This window comes from Lithobates pipiens, unplaced genomic scaffold (genome assembly GCF_037356315.1).
Source record: "Lithobates pipiens isolate NorthernLeopardFrog02 unplaced genomic scaffold, aLitPip1_a1.2 Scaffold_10, whole genome shotgun sequence".
Lineage (NCBI taxonomy): Eukaryota > Metazoa > Chordata > Amphibia > Anura > Ranidae > Lithobates > Lithobates pipiens.
In genome coordinates this window covers 75,798,707-75,819,035 of record NW_027507686.1, presented here as the reverse complement: position 1 = coordinate 75,819,035, position 20,329 = coordinate 75,798,707, and the positions used below count along the sequence as shown (strand labels likewise).

Sequence of the window (20,329 nt, the reverse complement as noted above, 5' to 3'; positions counted from 1 at the left end):
TTTGGATAGAGGTTTTACATAAATAAGTAAAAACTGACTGTTGTAGGTACCCCTTTCAGTGGTAAATTGTTTGTCTCAATCTTCTAATTGCCACTTTAGCGGGACAACTTTGTCTGTTAAAATGTAACTAAAGGTCACAAACTGCAAGAAAGCAGACTTTTTATGACCCTGCATGTCTCTTAAATAATAAAATACAATATATTAAAATACACCTACTTGCTCGCTTTCTCCTCCGGCATGCATACTGAGCTGTGCATGTGCTGCTCAGCTTGCAACGCCGGCACAGTCCCTGTGTGCTGGGATGACTGACTTTTGTTTACGAGTGATGTCATCCTGTGCCAGCCAAAGACTGGCACCCAGCAGAAGATGCTGACATCAGCAAGAGATGGGACCGATGAATGAAAGGTAAGTTAACCTCCACTTTAAAGAAAATTGAAAAATACCAGACTTTTTGGCTGGATATCCAAATAATTAAAGTATGTTATGGGGCAAAAAGGAATACCGCACTGACACCACAAAATATTTGTTGCAGCCTGCACTGCAAAAGAAAAATTTGGACAGATACATTTAAAAAATATGTGCAGCGCTACAGGGAAAAAGTCTCTGTATATCTACATGGTCACGATTCTACACAGTACCATAAATATATATATATATATATATATATATATATATATATATATATATATATATATATATATATATATATATATATATATATATATATATATATATATATATAATCTCACACTGAAAATGAATAAACATTGGCCAAATGTGAAAAAAGTGACTAAATATGGAGGTTAAAAAAAAAAGAGTCCACAAACTGAAAAATAAAGAAGGAGGATAAGTCCTTATGGTATCAGTAAAGATCTTATAGGAATCAGGTGTATAAAGAAGACAACCACCACCACCTCTGAGAAGGCTTCCTGTAACATATAGACTCAATAAGGCATATGCCCAATAAGTCGCTAAGGCTTGTGGTGTATATACACCAATGGGATGGAACTTCCATCTGCCTCTTACTCCTGGCCAGAATGGGAGATGATCCCTCCTTTCCCTGGATGGCTCAGTGTAGTTATCAACGGTCAGGACTGGCAGTCTTAAGCAAAGGGTGGGACCCAGTCTTCCTTATGCACTCATACGGTATAACCAAAAAGGAAACAAATTCTCCAAATAATGTAAAACCGTAAGTGTAAAAGAGGGGATTTATAAAAGAGTAATGCCGCATACACACTATTGGAATTTCTGACGGGAAATGTTCAACGCGTGCTTGTTGTCAGTAATTCCGGCCGTGTGTATGCTCCATCGACCATTTGCTGGCGTAATTTCCGCACACATGTTTGAGAGCAGGTTCTCAAATTTACCGACTACAAAGGAAAGTCCGATCGTGTGTACACAAGTCCGATGCACAAAAGTTCACACATGCTCGGAATCGAGCAGAAGGGGCCACGATGGCTATTGAACTTCCTTTTTATAGTCCCGTCGTACATTTTGTTTTCTGACAACATTTGTGTGACCGTGTGTATGCAAGACAAGTTTGAGCCAACATCCCTCGGAAAAAAAATCCACCGATCGTTTGTACGGGGCACAAGAACACTCAAATTTGGTATAATAAAAAGCGATTTGCAGGGTAAGTTCACCTTTACAGAAAACTCTGTAAGGTGGTCCGGTCCCGCTGACCTGGGCCACGGCAATCTCCAGTTCTAAGCCCCGGTATATCCGTGCCAGGGGTCTGGGAAATCCCCTGAGCTGAATGTCCAATTGGACATTCTAATAGCATTCTAATTGGTCCGTGCCATCACATGGGCGGTGCCAACCAATCACCAGCCACATAGCCCATCCTGTCAGCTATGGAGAAGATGCGTGGCTGCAGAGAGGATTTCTAAGCCCCGGGCTCATGGCGTGAATACACAGGGCTTAGAACCGGAGATTGCCGCAGTCCTTAATGGGTATTCGAATAGCAGTATGTTTAACGCAATGGCATTAGCAAGGCCCGTCCTCAGCCTTGCTGATGCTGTATCTGTCCTTGCAGCCACCCAGTACATCTACTGGTGTGTGCGAATAATAATCACTGTAGTTTTACAACTATTTAACCCGAAAGTGCACCAGAATAAAAAGCTCATGAATTGCTGTAGGCAGATATCCTCAAACTGTCCCCTTCTGTTCCATACATTGTCCCATTTCTTGGCTTCTAGTCTTAGATTTGTGAATATTACACCATTCCATGTGAGCTCTGTTTCAAATAATCTGGAATTAGTTTATTTTCTAGATAAATGAAAAGAAGACTTGGTAAGATAGTTCTCACAGCAGTGTTTCATTTGCATCTCTTTCACAAGGAAAACAGGGAGTGCTGTTTGTTTGTTTTCGTGGTAAATCAATATACAGTGTTAATTTACATCGCTAGGGAAAAATAATTAGAAGACCCTCTTGCAGGTGTGTATATTTGCATTTTACTCATATAGAGAAATTGCAAAACTGGAACAAGCATATATATGAACAGTATATAAGGAGTTCCAGCACCTGATGTTGGGTTTCTTCAATGCCTGCTATGCGGTGTACTCCATAAAATATTAAAACATTTTAATGTCCACATTTGGACATGAGAAGAGTTGTAAAATGCTGGCTACATATATGGGAATTCAGGGAAATGAATTCCATGCTGCTTTCAGTGATGTGATGTCACTTGCAGTAGAACTAAATGTGTTTGGCACCATATTGCCAGCCAAGCATGCAGCAGACTCTCCTGTCATCACTTCAATTTTTTTGAAAGTAGCAGTGTTTTTGCAGTTTTCCAACCGGAGGGGAACTTCAAGATATGCTGGCCTTCTCCCAGGTACACAATGCCTAATGTTGTACACAGGTTTGTGGGAACCCATTTAAATGACAAAGCATGGGCTGAGCATCTGACAAATTAAGAGATATAAAAAAAAAAACATCAATTATACTCTTTTAGATGGATGCAATATCAGTCCGATGCTGCAGCTGTCCCTCGCCATCTCTAAGACCAAGAACTGAGTGATCAAAGACCACCGATTGCCCAGTTTTTGGTCTTCAATTAGCAGAGAGCCAGTGACTGTCAGTCTCTGGCTCTGTACTTTGCCCCTCCAGTGCTCACTGGAGCCCCAGGCTGTGGAGGGGGTGGAAGCAGCTGGCTCAAGCTCTCAACAGTGCTCTGAGAGGCTGAGCCAGCTGCCAGTCAGGCATCTGGGTGGATCCTGATATTAAAGTCGGGATCCCTCAAGAGTCTGGACCGGCTGAGTGACATCAGCAGACTTTAGCAAACTTTGGCCCTACTTCTCCTTTAAGTTTTATACTGTACATCATTTTCAGATGATGAGCAAATATGGGAAAATAAATGAATTCTGATGGGAATGTCAGATGGGGGGGAAAAAATAATCTTATTCAATGCTTAGTGCTCTAGTTTTCAAGGTAGATTGGGAAAATCTGTTAGAGAATAAATAGTTAAAGGGGTTGTAAACAATGCATCCTATGCCCGGGGTTCTCGGTTCTTGATTGGATAGATTGATAGCAGTGCAGGCACCAGGGGATGAGGCCAAGTCCTACATTCTGCATCTATGGATGCAAATACTGGACTCGGGAGTGCGCTGGCAAGATACCCCCCCCCCCTCGGAGATCACTTCTCCTAGGGGGTTATACGATGCGGGGCGGAGCTGATAGCACCACTGGGGGCCCCAGAAGAGGATGATCGAACTGCAAAACGACCTGCACAGTGGAGGTAAGTATGACATGTTTGTTATTTAAAACAAAACAAAGCTTTACAATCAATTTAAAGGAGCATTGGTCACATTTGACTTAGATCACCCAGCCAAGGTGAAGAAATGGCTGAGAAGGTGGCTGTCTGGAGCATTTTTTCTCCAAAAATCTTTAAAGGCCAAGTTCACCTTTTACAGAAAAAATAAAATAAAATGTAAAGATGCATTCCACATGTCAGCGGACTGTGATAGCGTTCATCAGTGCCCCCACAGCTCATTGAAACTACAATTCCTCCACCCTAGTGGCAGACAGTACTTGTAGTTTATAAATTCAGAGTTATCTGTGAATAATTCATACTTCTCTGTGGGCGGAGCCACGTTGTTTTTAAAAAGTGACAGCTGGTACAGGGAAAATAATCTTCACTTGCTGTCACAGGGAGGGGGGGGGGGGGCTGGGGGGAACAGGGTGCAAGAGCTGGAACATGTTAAATACTGGTGGAACATGGAACATGTTCCAAAGGTGAACTTACCCTTTAAAGATTTTAAAAAAAAAGACTCTTGCAGGGGAACTTCCTGCACTGCAAGTGTTAACTAGGAAACAGGGAAAAAGGTTGTAATACTTGCCTTATTACTGGCCCACCTCAAGCTGCTAGTGTGCTTTACTTCTCTCCTACATTCTGGGTTTTGGGTGAGCCCTCAATATCTTTATGTACAATGCAGGACTATTGGTACCCCAATTTGACTGCTGGCCAGAGAGAAGAGGCTTTGAGGGACGGGTTGCACGGAGGGGAGCATTCAATCAATTAACTCTTGCAGTGTGGGGGGGACACTGCAATGGTAATTTTGTGGTTTCAAAGGAGAAGTATGGAAATAAAAAATAAAAAAACATACTGCACATACTCACTTCTATACTGTCCCACTTCAGCTCTTTGACCAAGAACTGAGTGATCACATGCCTGCTGATCGATCAACTTAGAGTTTTCTCTTATCAGTTACCACACTCTGCTCTGCTACTCCAGCACTCGCTGGAGAGAGGGCCAACGCAGCTGGCTTCAGCTCTCAGAAACTTTCTGAGATCTGGAGCCAGCTTTCAGGCAGCTGGGTGGATCCAGACAATATGGTTGGGATCTTACCAGAGCCTGAAGCAGCTCTGTCGTCATCTGACAGCGAAGGTAAGTGCACTCCTGTGACCCACAAAAGAAATATGACCAATAAAAAAAACTTTGGCTGTTCTCGCTTAGGAAAAGAAAAATACAACTTTTATGCATTATGTACCCATCTAGAGAGTCTTGGTGTCATACCCAAGCAACGTGGTATTATATATTCAGTGTTCATTGTGGTCTTATATTCAGTGTTTAGTGAATGAGGCTTTGAAAGTTACGTCCTTGTCATTGTGACTGATGTCCCTTTCATGTTTTTCCTCTCTATTTGATTCTGCCATTAATAATTCAGTGAAAACAGCATTTTGGATCAGCCCTAATTGAAAGCCTTAGATGACACCATTTCATTCAGTTGTTACCTTTGTCTGAATATATGATAATAAATGACAAGGAGTTTGGATTCAAAACTGCAACAAATGAATAAATATTGTTTTTTAATAGATGTACACTTGTCTCCCCAGAAATGTATGTTTGAGGTAAAAAATCATTACAAAATTCTTTAATCACAGTTAGATTTTTTTAGAATTTGTTATATATATAACATGTTTGTAGATGTGTGTGTCTGCTTAGGTTCATTGGTTGAATAAAATGATGAAATGATGTATATGGGTTTTAGCAGACGTAAAGGCTGATTTGGAAGTTTTGTTTTGTGTATTTTTTGTTTCGCTTGAGATAAGGCGGAAACAGGGAGATATGCTATTTGGTTTTGATTTTCTTTCAGAAGTGAGGGAATTGGTGTTGCAGTAGCAATGGATACGTTACTATGCTTTTCATTTGTGACATTGTAAAGGAATCCCTGGGATCCCTTACCACTTTACAGCAAGCAAGCACACGTTGAAGTGAAATTTTTAATTTTACACGTTGGACATTGAGGCTGGGTTCACATTGATGCAGCTCTGCGAGCCCTGGTTTGCATTTTCAGGGCAGCCTATTCATTTGAATGGGCTGCTGTGACTCCTGAAACGTGGAGAAAAGGTCCCCGCTCCATTTTTGGAATTGCAGCCCACAGGGAAGCGCAAGTACAGTGCGGTTCCAACTGTGGGTGCGAATTCCAGTGCATGTGGCGTGCCATTCGGGTTAATGGTACTCACACGCATCCAGCGTGGTTTTCAGTAAGGGTGATTGTGGCAGCGGGAACTGTTGGGAACTGTCCGCACAGATGTGAACTTAGCCCAACACCTTGTTCCTGTGCCTCCTGTTCCTCTCAGCTGTGGGCTGATTTTGCGAAAGGGAGTCGCCCAATAGGTTGAAAATTCCCATGGTTGGCACCTTTGCAGACCTCCAGACACCTCTGCAAATGACTAGTGTTCTCAAAGGTTACCTTTTTGGATGGGGGGGTCTGTGTTTTACTTTAGGGTTTTATCTTAAAACCAAATTGATATGATCGGAAACCCTGTCTATATCTCTGTTCTTTAACTACCTCCTGCCCAACGTATAGACAAATGACGGCGGGTGGGATCCTTTCTTGTTTTGGGACGATGTCATATGATATCTCCGCAACACCGATCTCAGTAAAGAGCTGATGACTCGGCTCTTTACCCATGTGATCAGCTGTGTCCAATCAAACATGGAAATGCCATTGCTCTCCTTGTCTCACATTGCCAGAGTGTGAAGCAAAAGGAGAGCTGATCAGCGGCATCTCTTCACAGGGGAGACCTGTACAGATAATCAGGGCACTGTTCATCAGATCGTCATTGCAGCCCCAGTAGTGCCCATTGGTGATGCCAATTTGTGGCCATCAGTAATACCAGTCAGTGCCGCATATTATTGCCTCCTCATCAGTGTCCATCAGTGCAGCTTCATCAGCACACATCAGTGAAGGAGAAAAATTACTTATTTACAAAAAAATTTGATAGAAACTAAGAAAGAAAATTTTTTTCCAAAAAAATTTGGTCTTTTTTCTTTTTTTTTCTAAAAAATAAAAAACCTAGCAGTGATTAAATACCATCAAAAGAAAGCTCTATTTGTGTGAAAAAAATTATAAAAATCTAATTTGGGTATAGTGTTGCATGACTGCGAAAATGCCCCGTATTGAAGCAAATACCGAAGAAGAGTAAATACGTATTTTCTTTAAGAAATCTGTAAACATATAATCAGTTTTAAGGTGTTTGGAAGGGCAGTTTTAGTTGGTACAATCTCTTCGCATGGACTTCAGTCCCAACTGTCCCTGTGAAAAGCTCCTCCCTAATACGTGCTTTTTTTTTTCCCAGCAAGTTTCTGTAGTACCTCAGAGTTGAACTTGTCTAAATGTTTGTTATTAATTTCAGGTGCAGATGATGTATTGCTGCTGGCCAGAAGAACAGATTTACGAAGAATTTCATTGGACATGCCTGATTTTACAGATATTGTTCTGCAAATTGATGACATTAAGCACGCTATTGCCATTGACTATGATCCAGTGGAAGGATATATTTACTGGACTGATGATGAAGTTCGAGCTATTCGTCGCGCTTATCTGGATGGGTCAGGTGCTCAGACCTTAGTGACTACTGAAGTGCTACATCCAGATGGGATAGCTGTTGACTGGGTGGCTCGGAATCTGTATTGGACGGATACTGGTACTGACCGTATAGAAGTCACACGACTTAATGGGACATCTAGGAAAATACTGATATCTGAAAACCTAGATGAACCGAGGGCCATTGTATTAAATCCACTGACAGGGTAAGTGAGAGGTTCTCAGTCTAGGTATTTTTAAACTAATAACTGATTTTACTCTTTGTCATGATTATTTCATTTTTATCCCCCAAATAGTACATCCTATGCTTTCTATCATATATATTCTAGCAATTCTATCATATCATATATGAATGTACTTAAATGAATACATGTACCTCCATTGGTGGAGAACATGTGTTTTATACCTCAGAGGAGGTGTACAATGGACCAGCATAGTAAGCTTTTTTTTAACCAGAGGGTTATGCTGTTTGTCTGTAGATTTAAATGAGTATTACATTATTTAAGGAGGCACTATGCCCTCCTATCCTTTAAAGTCAATGCCATCACCAGCTTAAACTCTGCAGTGTAGATCTGCAGTTGCCATAGTGCTGTACAGGAGATGGGCTATGGCACCAGCCATTTGAGGGCTTGAAAGTTCGGTTGGGAGCTGACATAAGCACACTGGCAAATGTGTCCAGTATCACCAGAGGCATGCTTTCAAGGTAACAATTATCGAAAAACATTAAAGCGGTTCTGCACTCATAATAATACATTTGCCCATTATGTTGCCTCTAGACCGTACATTTGATAATGCCACATGTTTTTTTATTTTTTATTAATCTACCTTTTGTAATTCGTAGTTTTTTATTTTCCTCCCCTGCGGCGATGGGCGGTCTCTTGCGGGGATCAGCATCATTTCCTGCTGAAGCCCGCACTGTCTCCTGGGATCTCGTCCAAGTAATCCCAGGAGACATTGCGGCTAATGCACCCGAAATCTCGTGAGATTTCGGCTATTACAGCCCAAATCTCGTATTAGCCGAAATCTTGCGAGATTTCGGGTGCATTAGCCGCAATGTCTCCTGGGATTACTTGGACGAGATCCCAGGAGACAGTGCGGGCTTCAGCAGGAAATGATGCTGATCCCCGCAAGAGACCGCCCATCGCCGCAGGGGAGGAAAATAAAAAACTACGAATTACAAAAGGTAGATTAATAAAAAAAAAAAAAAACATGTGGCATTATCAAATGTACGGTCTAGAGGCAACAGAATGGGCAAATGTATTATTATGAGTGCAGAACCGCTTTAAATTGGTGGTTTGTTCCATTTTAAAGTGGGGAAACAAAGCCAAAATTGTAAATTTTCGAACTCTCAGGCTATTTATTTCAAAAGAGTCATGTCTCTTCTGCAATAAAATAAATGTACCTGTTTCTGCAGTTTTTTTTTTTAAATGTACACTGAGCCATGCATGCGCAGTTCAAACTACATTCTCAGCACATTGCCAGGATGCATGAACTCCTGCAATAGCCAATCACGGCAACTGAAGGTGTGCGATGAAGACATTGCAGAAAGTCCTCGCGGATGATGGACTGTGGAAGTGAGATTAGTATTGCAGACATTTGTTTTGTTTTTTTAAATCCAGACAAAACTTTTTTTTTTTTTTTTTAGAAGTAAGGAATGTGTAAAGCTCTTGTCGGATTTTTATTACCATTTCCTTTAATGGGTTCACAGGCAAAAATGAAAATCTGGCTAAAAAGTGAAGGAATCCTCCCTGCTTGGACATTGTATTCTGATAGCGCGGCTCTCCACTGTCATAATACACTGATCAGTGGTTACAGCCAGCTGATTAAGAAAAAAATGTCCAGAATTCCAGCTGGACAGATGTCAGTCTAACGATCGACTTCTTTCAAACAGGGATGGGCACACATGGATCGAAATTCCGCTGGTTTCTGATAAACCGCCAAATTTTGATCCATTTATGGCCAATTTTGGGCTTTGATCACATTATTCTAAGACCAAAAAAGTAATGATTTTTGAATACTTGTAGGTTTATGTTCACTATTGCTTTTTGCAATAAATAGATAAGTTGATTTCTCTTTATGTATTGTATGATTTGTATGTTGTTCTTCATGGCATTGCATAAATAATACTTTGAAAAACAAATGAAAAAGGTTTGTAAAGTGTTTTTTTTTTCTGTCCTTAGTTTTATGTACTGGACAGATTGGGGTGAAAAGCCGAAGATCGAGTCTGCTTATTTGGATGGTTCAGAAAGGACAGTGCTTGTGAACACATCTTTAGGGTGGCCCAATGGATTAGCACTAGATCTTCAAGAAGGAAAACTGTACTGGGGAGATGCCAAAACAGACAAAATAGAGGTAAGCAGAATTTATCCGACATGTTATCTGCTGGCCATTTCTTGTAATAATGACATCAACGGGTGTCATTGGGGGTTATTTACTAAAGGAAAATCCACTTTGCATTGAAAGTGCACTTGGAAGTAAAGTCGCTTTAGGCTGAGAGAGCTGACCAGGGTGTTCTGGTGGGGCAGGGGGGTATTGCTGTACTAACATCGGATTGTTAGTACAGCGGCTCCTCCTTAGCTGTCATTTTTTTTTTGGTCAGTCCTGCTGGGTTGAAAGAAAAAAGAAACTAGTGTGTATGAGACTTAAGACAGAAGGAAAAGAAAAAGAGTTATTTGGCAAGTCACATCACTTCTATGTGCACAAATTAAAATATGATGCTTTCAAAGAAAAGTATACTACTGTGAAATAGACAAAGCATGGTGCTCTTTTGAGGCTGCTTTGCTGTCTAGGACAAGGTTGAGCTGGATCAATGCAGGCAAAATTCATTCTCCAAACAATTAGGGAATTCTGATTCAAAACATATACTGCCCAGTGTCAGAAACCTCTGTCGCAGGTCATAGGTTCTTGAACAAGATAATGACCCAAAAACACAGCTAAAAGCACCTAAAATGTATCCAATGTTGAATTATTTTTGGTTTTCTATGAGCTCTGATCTCAATCATATCAAACCTCTACGAAGAGGTGGATTATGCAGTCTGGAGAAGGTACCCTCCCTCAAAGCACGAGACAACTGTTCACAAACCTGCCAGCTAGAGCCTCGCAAATTGTACATATATACATGTACACATGCACACACGTGTATGCAGTGGGGTTGATTTACTAAAACTTGAGAATGCAAAATTGGATGCAGCTGTGCACGGTAGCCAATGAGCTTCTGACTTCAGCTTCTTCCGTTAAAGTGTTACTAACCCACAACAGTAACATCAATGTGTATATGCAGTAAAGCTTGCTTCTTTTATATATATATATATATATATATATATATATATATATATATATATTAGGGCTGCGGAAATTAACAATTAATTCCTTGATTAATTCTTTTGATCGTACTCGCCTCTCTGCCGGCTTCTGGGTCTTCAGGGAGTTCCGTCTGAGATCTGGTGACGTCACGGACATCGACATCACCAGACTCCTCCCCCCTGGCTCCTCCAGTAGTGAGCTGTGCATAGTCAGCCCAGTCGTGTCTTGTCCCCAGGTAAGTGTCTGCACCAGGGTCACCCCCCTGCATTTCTCTGCTTCTCTCCTCCCCCACTCCTGGTTCTGTGCATTCTCAGGCTCTGATCCAGATACAATGCCCTCATTTCTTGCAGCATTCTCTACAGTAGGGGGAGGGTCACTGAATACTTTATTTTTTAATTATGTTTTATCAAGCATTTCAGCAGTAGGGCAGATTTGAAGCTGATTGGGCTCCACTCAGGGGATGTAAACACTGATGGGATCAGTGGGATTTTTTATGCATTTATAGCTGATCCATTGGACTCATCATGGGGCTGATTGCTGTGAATGGCATGACGTTCTGCAAACAGTCCCATGTGTATGGAGGAGCCTTGAAATGCACTGAGGGGGGATTAGCATGCCTTGCAGTTTGGGAAAAGTTGGGGAAGCCTGATGATTGTGTATGGAGAGATGGTTGCAGGCTGCACTGGTTCTTCTCTCTTTTTGTTCAGCATGGCCTGGGTCCATGTGTCCCATTGAATCCTTTATAATTAATGCCAGCCTGTTGGTAGGTGATCAGAGCGGGGGATTCACAGTCACAGAAAATCATCTCACCTTCCCTACCCTTGGTTACTTTAATTTTTCCCTAAACAATTCTCTGTATCTACTCTGGTGTGATCTGCTACAGTTTGAATTTAAAACGTATTTGTGTGAACTGTGAAGTTATGTCATGGATTGTGGAAACAAACTAGTGTCGGGTGATTGTATATAGCGTATATGACATTTACCAGTGACTAATGCAGAGTTGCAATGCAAGGAGATCAGCTAAAGGTAGTTGGATCTGTATGTGCGTTATAATTAATCGGAAATAGTCGATTAATCGAACACAAAAATTTTAATCAGTAATAGCCCTAATAAATATATATATATATAAAAATAATTATTTTGCCAGAATTATCCGGCAGTTCTCTCTTGTTAATGAGGGAGGTCAGAAGTGTTACTGTGATCTGTAATGGTGTTGGAAGAAAATAGTTTTCTTCTATATGTAAAATCTCCTGCGTAGAAAGCAGCCCCCACCCTTTCCCGCCACAAAACTTCCCATCTGTAGTTGTAAGCTGGAACACAAAGAGCTCAGTCAGTACTCTAGCAGCCTATGGAGCCATTTGGCATCACTTGTCAAACATTTGCGTGACAGCAGCCTATGGGGCTTTTTTCCTGTAATGTTGGCACCCTATGGCAACATTGTTCCTTGCTTCTAAATGTCTTGCTTGTCTCTTTGGCAGGCAGTTGAGAAAATGGGTCCACGTCTCCAACATATGGTTTTACACTTTGTAGGTGAAGACTTGTAGATATGTATGTTAATTGGCAGAGATTCATGTTCTCTTAAACTCAGTGTGAGAACAACGGACATGAAAAAAGAGGCTCCAGATCACGTCTCTGTTTTGAGGCACTTTAATGGACGAACTTTAGATTAGTGAGGATTACAGGAGTCCAGCAGAGAGGGAAGCAAAGAGATGGCAGTAAGCACGAGTTTGCTTCCTTCTTTCATTGTGCTATTAATCCATAGCAGCATGGATTCTTTATTGGTTTGTTTCTATTTAAAATGAAGAGCAACTTTATAAGATACGATAAAAGTATCTGAGAGTAGTTTACACCGGTACCACTGAGTATATGGAATATTAATGTTTCTGTATCCTCTTTTGTGATGACCCAGGTCCAGAGATCAATCTTTTTACCTAATCGGAACATGAAACAGAAAATTTTAAAGGACACTCCCAAACCCTGTCTCCTGAGTATTTTTCTACCTCTACTACTTAGAAAATCTTAAACTGAATGCCTTGATTTGGGGAGTTGGTTCTTTGCCTAACTTTATATATTCACCTACATAGTGATGCCCCTAGGTAAAGGGTTCTTAACCTCCCTGGCCGTATGATTATATTGGATTTTTGACGCTGAAAGTGGTACATTGTTTTACATAGAAATTTGGTGTTTTATATTTTAGGCCTGTAATTCTTTATAGCGCGTACTCACAATCGGACTATCCGGGGGACAATCCGACTGACTTTGCAGGTGAGGTCCGCCAGACTTTCAAGCGAACGGACTTGGCCACGCACGATCACTCCAAAAGTCTGGCGGATTCGAACGTGATGACGCAGAATAAGGAAGTTCATAGCCAGTAGCCAATAGCTGCCCTAGCATCGGTTTTAGTCCGCCAGACTAGCATACAGACGAACGGATTGTCCGGTGGATCATTTTGAAGCAAGTCTTATTTCTAAGTCCGCCGGATTTTTGGGAAGAAAAAGTCCACTGGAGCTCACACACGATCGAATTGTCCGCCGGATAGCCCAGTCGTGTGTACGCGGCATTAGGAATAACTCACTTAAATCTGTCAACAAGAGTTTAGTAGATATCCCTGGTATGATAAAGTTTGAAACACAAAATCATAAATTATAATATAATTAACTGTAACTAATTTTAACAAATAATAATATAATAATAATGAAATGTATTCAATAATGTATTAAAATTAAATCCACTGAAATTTGCTCAGTTGCGAAATTATAGCTGTCATTACTTTCAGTGTTTGCTGACGAATTTCCCCACGAATCACTACCGCTCAATTCTGCAAGTGATTCTAATTTATTATTGCTGTTTTCTAGCTGGTCTAAAACAGCTTTTGACGTAGGGACACTTTGATTGCTATGGACAATCTCAAGTTTCCAGGCAGAAAGAACAGTATATATAATATAAAACTGCATGCACTGGATAAAGCATTAGGGACAAAGGGGAGGTGAAATAATTTGATACAGTACACTGTAATCTTACAGATTAAATGACTGTATGTGTTTTTCACTTTTTGAATTTGGCACCGGGCTCAGTCACTGTGCGCCGCGACGCTTGCAGAGAACGGGGCCGGGCGATGTGATAGATCGAGCGGAGGACACAGCTTGCAAACACAGCGGGGAGACATCACAGGAGGAGCTGCAGAGTTCCACAGCAGAGACTGGAGTACTTGTACATAGGAAGACAATAAGCTGTACGCTCCATAGGGTTGGGCTCTATGGCAGAGTGGCCAGAAGAAAGCCATTACTTTCAGCAAAAAACAAAATGGCATGTTTTGAGTTTGTGAAAAGGCATGTGGGATACTCCCAACATTTATGGAGGAATGCCTCATGAGACTAAAATTGAACTTTTTGGCCATCAAAGAAAACGCTATGTCTGGCGCAAACCCAACACATCACATCATTCAAAGAACACCATCCCCACAGTGAAACGTGGCGGTGGCAGCATCATGCTGTGGGGATGTTTTTCAGCAGTCAGGACTCAGAAACTGGTCAGAGTTGAGGGAAAGATGGATGGTGTTAAATACAGGGATGTTCTTTAGCAAAACCTGTACCACACTGTGTGTGATTTGAGGCTAGGATGGAGGTTCACCTTCCAGCAGGACAATGACCCCAAACACACTGCTAAAGCAACACTTGAGCGGTTTAAAGGTAAATATGTAAATTAGTTGGAATGGCCTAGTCAAAGCCCAGACCTTAATCCAATAGACAATCTGTGGTCAGACTTAAAGATTGCTGTTCACAAGCGCAAACCATCCAACTTGAATGAGCTGGAGCAGTTTTGCAAGGAGGGATGGGCAAAAATCCCAGTGGTAAGATGTGGCAAGCTCATAGAGACTTATCCAAAGCGACTTGGAGCTGTGATAGCCGCAGAAGGTGGCTCTACAAATGATTGACTTTAATGGGTGAATAGTTATGCACATTGACTTTTTCTGTTATTTTGTCCTATTTTTTGTTTGCTTCACATTATAAAAAAAACATCTTCAAAGATGTGGGCATGTTCTGTAAATTAAATGATGCAAATCCTCAAACAATCCATGTTAATTCCAGGTTGTGAGTCAACAAAACACGAAAAATGCCAAGGGGGATGAATACTTTTGCAAGGCACTGTATGCCTTTTAGCTTTATCAGTAAGGTAAACCTACTGTAAAAAGTTTGTATTGTGCAAGCATGAGTGCTTGCAGAGGTTACTAAGTGGTTTCACAATTATGTAGTGTTAGAGATGATTATTGCCATGTGCATGTATGAAATCAATAACAAGTAATAAATGCGTGGGCAGCATCCTTTCTTGAACTGTTCCATACGCATTTCTCTACAAGCAATTTATAGTTCTTAGAACACAGAATGATAGTTTTTTTTTTTTTGTTTTTTTTTTCCATCTGCCTGTGTTACAAAGCATTGCTTCTATTCTAGGCCAAGTAAATGCCAGCAAAATCTTTCTAAGATAGAACTCATTCTTTATTTCATTTATTTTATTTATTACAGGTATTTATATAGCGCCGACAATTTAAGCAGCGCTTTACATATACATTGTACATTCTCATCGGTCCTTGGCCTCAAGTAGCTCTAAGGTCCCTAGCTCACATCCATACTTACACATGCTAGGGCCAATTTAGAAAGGAGTTGAACTTTTATTCATATGTAAATGTCTAAAATCAGTTCAGTTAACCCATATTTCCATGGGTACAAAACTCAATCTTTAACCCAGGACGTTCTACATGTTTCAAGCATAATTTTTCACTTTCAACCTGTGAATGGCAAGTTAAAGTAGAATTTGTTTCTTATATATATATATATATATATATATATATATAATATATAATTAATTGATATTGGATGCCCCACAGATGCTCAATAGGGTTTAGGTCTGGAGGCATGCTTGGCCAGTCCATCACCTTTACCCTTAGCTTCTTTAGCAAGGCAGTGGACATCTTGGAGGTGTGTTTGGGGTTGTTATGTTGGAATACTGCCCTGTGGCCCACTCTCCGAAGAGAGGCGATCGTGCTCTGCTTCAGCATGTCACAGTACATGTTGGTATTCATGGTTCCCTCAATAAACTATAGCTCCCCAGTGCCGGCAGCACACATGCAGCCCCAGACCATGACACTCCCACCACTATGCTTGGCTGTAGGCAGGACACACTTGTCCTTGTACTCCTCACCTGGTTCCTGCCACCACACGCTTGACACCATCTGAACCAAGTAAGTTTATCTTGGTCTCATCAGACATGATTCCAGTATACCTTGTCTTTAGTCTGCTTGTCTTCAGCAAACTGTTTGCAGGCTTAATTGTGCATCATCTTTAGAAGAGGCATCCCTCTGAGATGACAGTCATGCAGACCAATTTGATGCAGTGTGTGGCGTATGGTCTGAACACTGACAGGCTGACCCCCCCCCCACCCCTTCAACCTCTGTAGCAATGCTGGCAACACTCATAAGTCTATTTCCCAAAGACAACATCTGGATACAACGCTGACCACATGCACTCAACTTCTTTGGTCGACCATGGCGAGGCCTGTTCTGAGTGGAACCTGTCCTGTTAAATTGCTGTATGGTGTTGGCCACCGTGCTGCAGCTCAGTTTCAGGGTCTTGGCAAGGCCATATAGCCTAGGCCATCTTTATGTAGAGGAACATTAAGGGCTAAGACTGGATAATCTACATTGAACATCACAGTATCCAAACATACCATTTTTAGGATACCCTAAAAAAAAATGTGTGTATATATATATATATATATATATATATATATATATATATATATATATATATATATATATATATATATATATTATAATTTTTTTAATTTTTATTTTATAAGTTTGGATACATATTGTAGTGGGGGTTGCAGTGCTAGGTATGAACTTGGTTTCAGAACTCAGTGGTCATGTTATATAGTTACTTTACGCTGAGTTTTGGCAAGTACCTATAATCCGCTTTTATTTCTATGCTAAAAGCAATCTGTTTTACTCAAGGAACAACATTAGAGGAACCCATAAGGATGTGAGTGCATTCTGATTTGTTCAAGTTCAAAATAACTATTAGGCCTCATTAACAGGCTCAGCGGAGTCCGCTAGCTCAGCAGGGAGATCTCTCCGTTGAGCCGGCGGATGACAGGTCCGTCTCTGCTCACTGAGCGGGGAGGGGCCTGTCAGAGCGCCGCTGATTCCTATGAAGAGATCAGACGAAAATGGACAGCATGTCTGTTTTCATCAGATCTCGGCCAATTCGATCCGCCAAGAAGGATGACGAACGTATCGCCATATGGCTGATTTTAGCGGATCAGATGGCAGACGGGTGTCAGCGGACACATCCCTGCTGACATCCTTCTCCCCATAGGAGTCAATTGGTTGGCCCGCTCGGATATGCCTGAAAAACAGACAGGCGGATCCGAGTGGGCTTGCCGTGTATAAGGCCTCATTCACATGAGCACCGTTAAAAACATATCAGTTCTTATCCATTGCTTCATCTGTCTTCCGTTCTGTTAACATTTGTTAATTCACGGTTTGATCCCTTTTCAGCAGTTTCTGTGGCTTTGATAACATTACCCAGAAAGCATTGCTCCTCGCATGCTGCATTGTAGTTTTTAGTGAGTGACTTGTCCTTGCTTTGTCCTTGTCCTTGTGTGTGCTATCTGGGTAGTGCGATGGATTCCAACAATTTTGCCACTTTGTCACTGTGGTCCCGATATGTTGAGTTCCACAAGCCTGGCCTTTCATGCACCAGGTTTATTAGATGCTCCTGGGAGACATCTCTGGCCATGTTTCTCCTTCGGGATGTATTTCCTATCGTCCAGCTACTGCCTGGGTCATAGGTTGAGTTGACATATTAACAAAAAAAAGTATTTCTTCAAAACGGATCTTAACTGATCGAACGTTGATGGACATTGTCTGTTAACTTCAGTTAATATCCATTTTCATGGATCTAAGCGTAGCCTTGTACGTTCAAAAAAATGAACAAGATCGGAAGTGAAGGGTAATGGATGATAATAGACGGTCATCCGTTTGCCCACAGGAATGTATTGTTGTCTGTTGACGGATTGAATGAAAAACGGATAAACGTTCCGATCGCATGAAAGGGGCCTAACAGGAGTCTCCAAACTTTCTAAACAATGGATCAATTTACTGTCCCTAATTGTTGGTGTCAGTGGGAGAAATAGTGGCCCATTGTTGGTGTCAGTGGGAGAAATAGTGGCCCATTGTTGGTGTCAGTGGGAGAAATAGTGGCCCATTGTTGGTGTCAGTGTGAGGAATAGTGGCCCATTGTTGGTGTCAGTGGGAGGAATAGTGCCCCATTGTTGGTGTCAGTGGGAGGAATAGTGCTCCATTGTTGGTGTCAGTGGGAGGAATAGTGCCCCATTGCTGGTGTCAGTGGGCGGAATAGTGGCCCATTGTTGATATCAGTGGACGGAATTATGCCCCATCGTTGGTGTCTGTGGGAAGAATTCAGCCCTTTTAATGGTGTCAGGGGGAGGAATTATGCCCCATTGTTGGTGTCAGTGGATGAAATGGTGCCCCAAGAGCCAGATAAAGGCAAGCAAAGGGTCACAGTATGGAGACCGCTGCTGTATAATATAGATATGTAGTCTGCAGTCTGCTTTTACTATAAAGATAAGTGCAGGCTGGATACTAAATTTATGATCAGATTTATCAATGGTGACACCAGGCAGGAAAATGGCTTATTAAAGACAGGGCTACTATATTTAGCATGACTGCAAAGGACTTTTTTTCTTTATACTTTATTTAAAGGGCACTTTCACGCTGCTTCACTTCAAAACTGCCAGTAAAACGCCTATGCGTTAATGAAGCATTTTTGCAGCATTTGCAGTGCAGTTTTTAAAGGACATGCAACTCCAAACCTGCACCAAAAATGCTTAGCAAGGGCATTTTTGATGCGGTTCCTATTAATTTCACTTTCAATGGGAAGGAGCGTTTTTGGTGTGGGTTTGGATTTTTTTATTTTCTTGGCTCTACAAACATGCTCAACAACAGAAGCGCAATGCCCCAATTTACTTGATTTTAAAGGGAAGCATTTTTTTTTACCTTTTCATGCATATTTTTTTTTTTAAGGCAAAAGCGCGTGAAAAACTCTTGGTGTGGAAGGGCCCTAAGGGTCTGTCCACAACAGGTGCTTTGGGAGTACACAGGCAGTCTTGCCTAGTGCAGTTCCAATGCATGACAGGGCAAAAAGCCTTGCTTGCTGTTATGCCAGTTTTACCCCACTGTGCTTAAAGAACTACCATATGCAGTATTTTTTCATACAGTCCACTGCGTCACGCCGTGCCGTAGCCAACAGAACTTAATGAAATGCCAATTTGTGATTTCAATACATTTCATATCAACAAAAAAAAAAAGGAAACCGCGTGATGCGATGGGATCAGCGCATAGGCATTGTTTGCCAGCTGGTGCGAATGAGCCCTAAAAGTCATTGTGTCGAATGGTTTACTAAGCCATGTTTAAACACATCCGGCTATTATTGCATAGGAAAATGAAAAATGCAGTAACCAGTAATCGCTAATCACATTTCAGGTATTTCACATTTCAATACAGTGAGATCAATACATGATCGTTTGCTGTAATGCTGCTATTTGCACACTAATAAATATTATTAAACTTTATCCTGCTCATTTTATGTCCGTGGTAAACTACTTCCTGAATTTTATAATTTTCTTCACTATTTTTAAAGTGTTTTTTTATTTTTTTTCATTAAATTCATGTAAAGTAGCAGCTTCTTGAAAACCAAACATATTGCTTTTAAGTTACGTCTGGTACTAATGCCCCATGTCACAGTGAAAGGTAAATCATTCCGTAATGTGACTGAGCAGTTCTTGATGTGGGATAATCTAGTTTATACGAACCCACAAACAGATGTTGCCTGTTCTGTGCAATAAAAGCACAATAGAAATTCAGCTTTGACTCATTTACACCCCCTCTTCAGTGCCATCTGTACTCTTCACTTACACAAGTGGCTTTCACTTCAACTTGAATTTGACAAGTATTTTCTTTTTCTATTCAGGAGAGTCCTTCAAAGGCAACTTCTTTAAATGGTTTTCAATATATTCCAAACCCTTCCTCTCTGCTCTTGACCTGCCCCAACTCATGTCATCTGATGGTGACAGTTTAAAATGTCCCGTCTATTTTATTTTCTTTGTTAGTACTATAGGACTGCAAGGTCTGCCATGCCTTGTGAAGGCCTTTTTTGTTTGAGGCTGCGAATAGGTGCAAATAGGAATAATCTGTATCCACAGTTAACCCATTCATCATATATGGAATGTAATTTTAGAACAATACTACATATGGAGATCTACATACACATAAGGACAAGGGGTTTACCTTTCAACCAACAGTTTTATGTATGTATTATGCACTTAGAAGAAAAATTATGGGAAAAAAGTGCAAAAACTTGACCAGGTGGAAAATGTACCCCCAGGGGTAAATGCAAGTTATGTTTCATTCAAAATAGTATAGAGGAATACCCTACTTTTAAGTACACAATGGGGTTTATTTACTAAAGCTAGAAAGTGCAAAATCAGACTCGCTTCTGCATAGAAACCAATGAGCTTCCAGGTTTTATTACCAAAGCTTATTTGAACAAGCTAAGGTTAGAAGCTTATTGGTTTCTATGCAGAAGTGAGCCTGATTTTGCACTTTCTAGCTT

At 41.0% G+C, this 20,329-nt stretch overlaps 1 protein-coding gene across 2 annotated transcripts in view; it reads left to right on the top strand.

Annotated features, from left to right (window-relative positions):
* LRP5 (LDL receptor related protein 5) overlaps window positions 1-20,329 on the top strand; it is a 287,294-nt gene that overhangs the window by 137,942 nt on the left and 129,023 nt on the right. For both annotated transcript variants that reach the window (XM_077455906.1, XM_077455902.1), the window contains exons 6-7: window positions 7,144-7,540; window positions 9,515-9,686. In XM_077455906.1, the coding sequence (XP_077312032.1) occupies window positions 7,144-7,540; window positions 9,515-9,686 (569 nt within the window). The remainder of the gene's footprint in view (window positions 1-7,143; window positions 7,541-9,514; window positions 9,687-20,329) is intronic.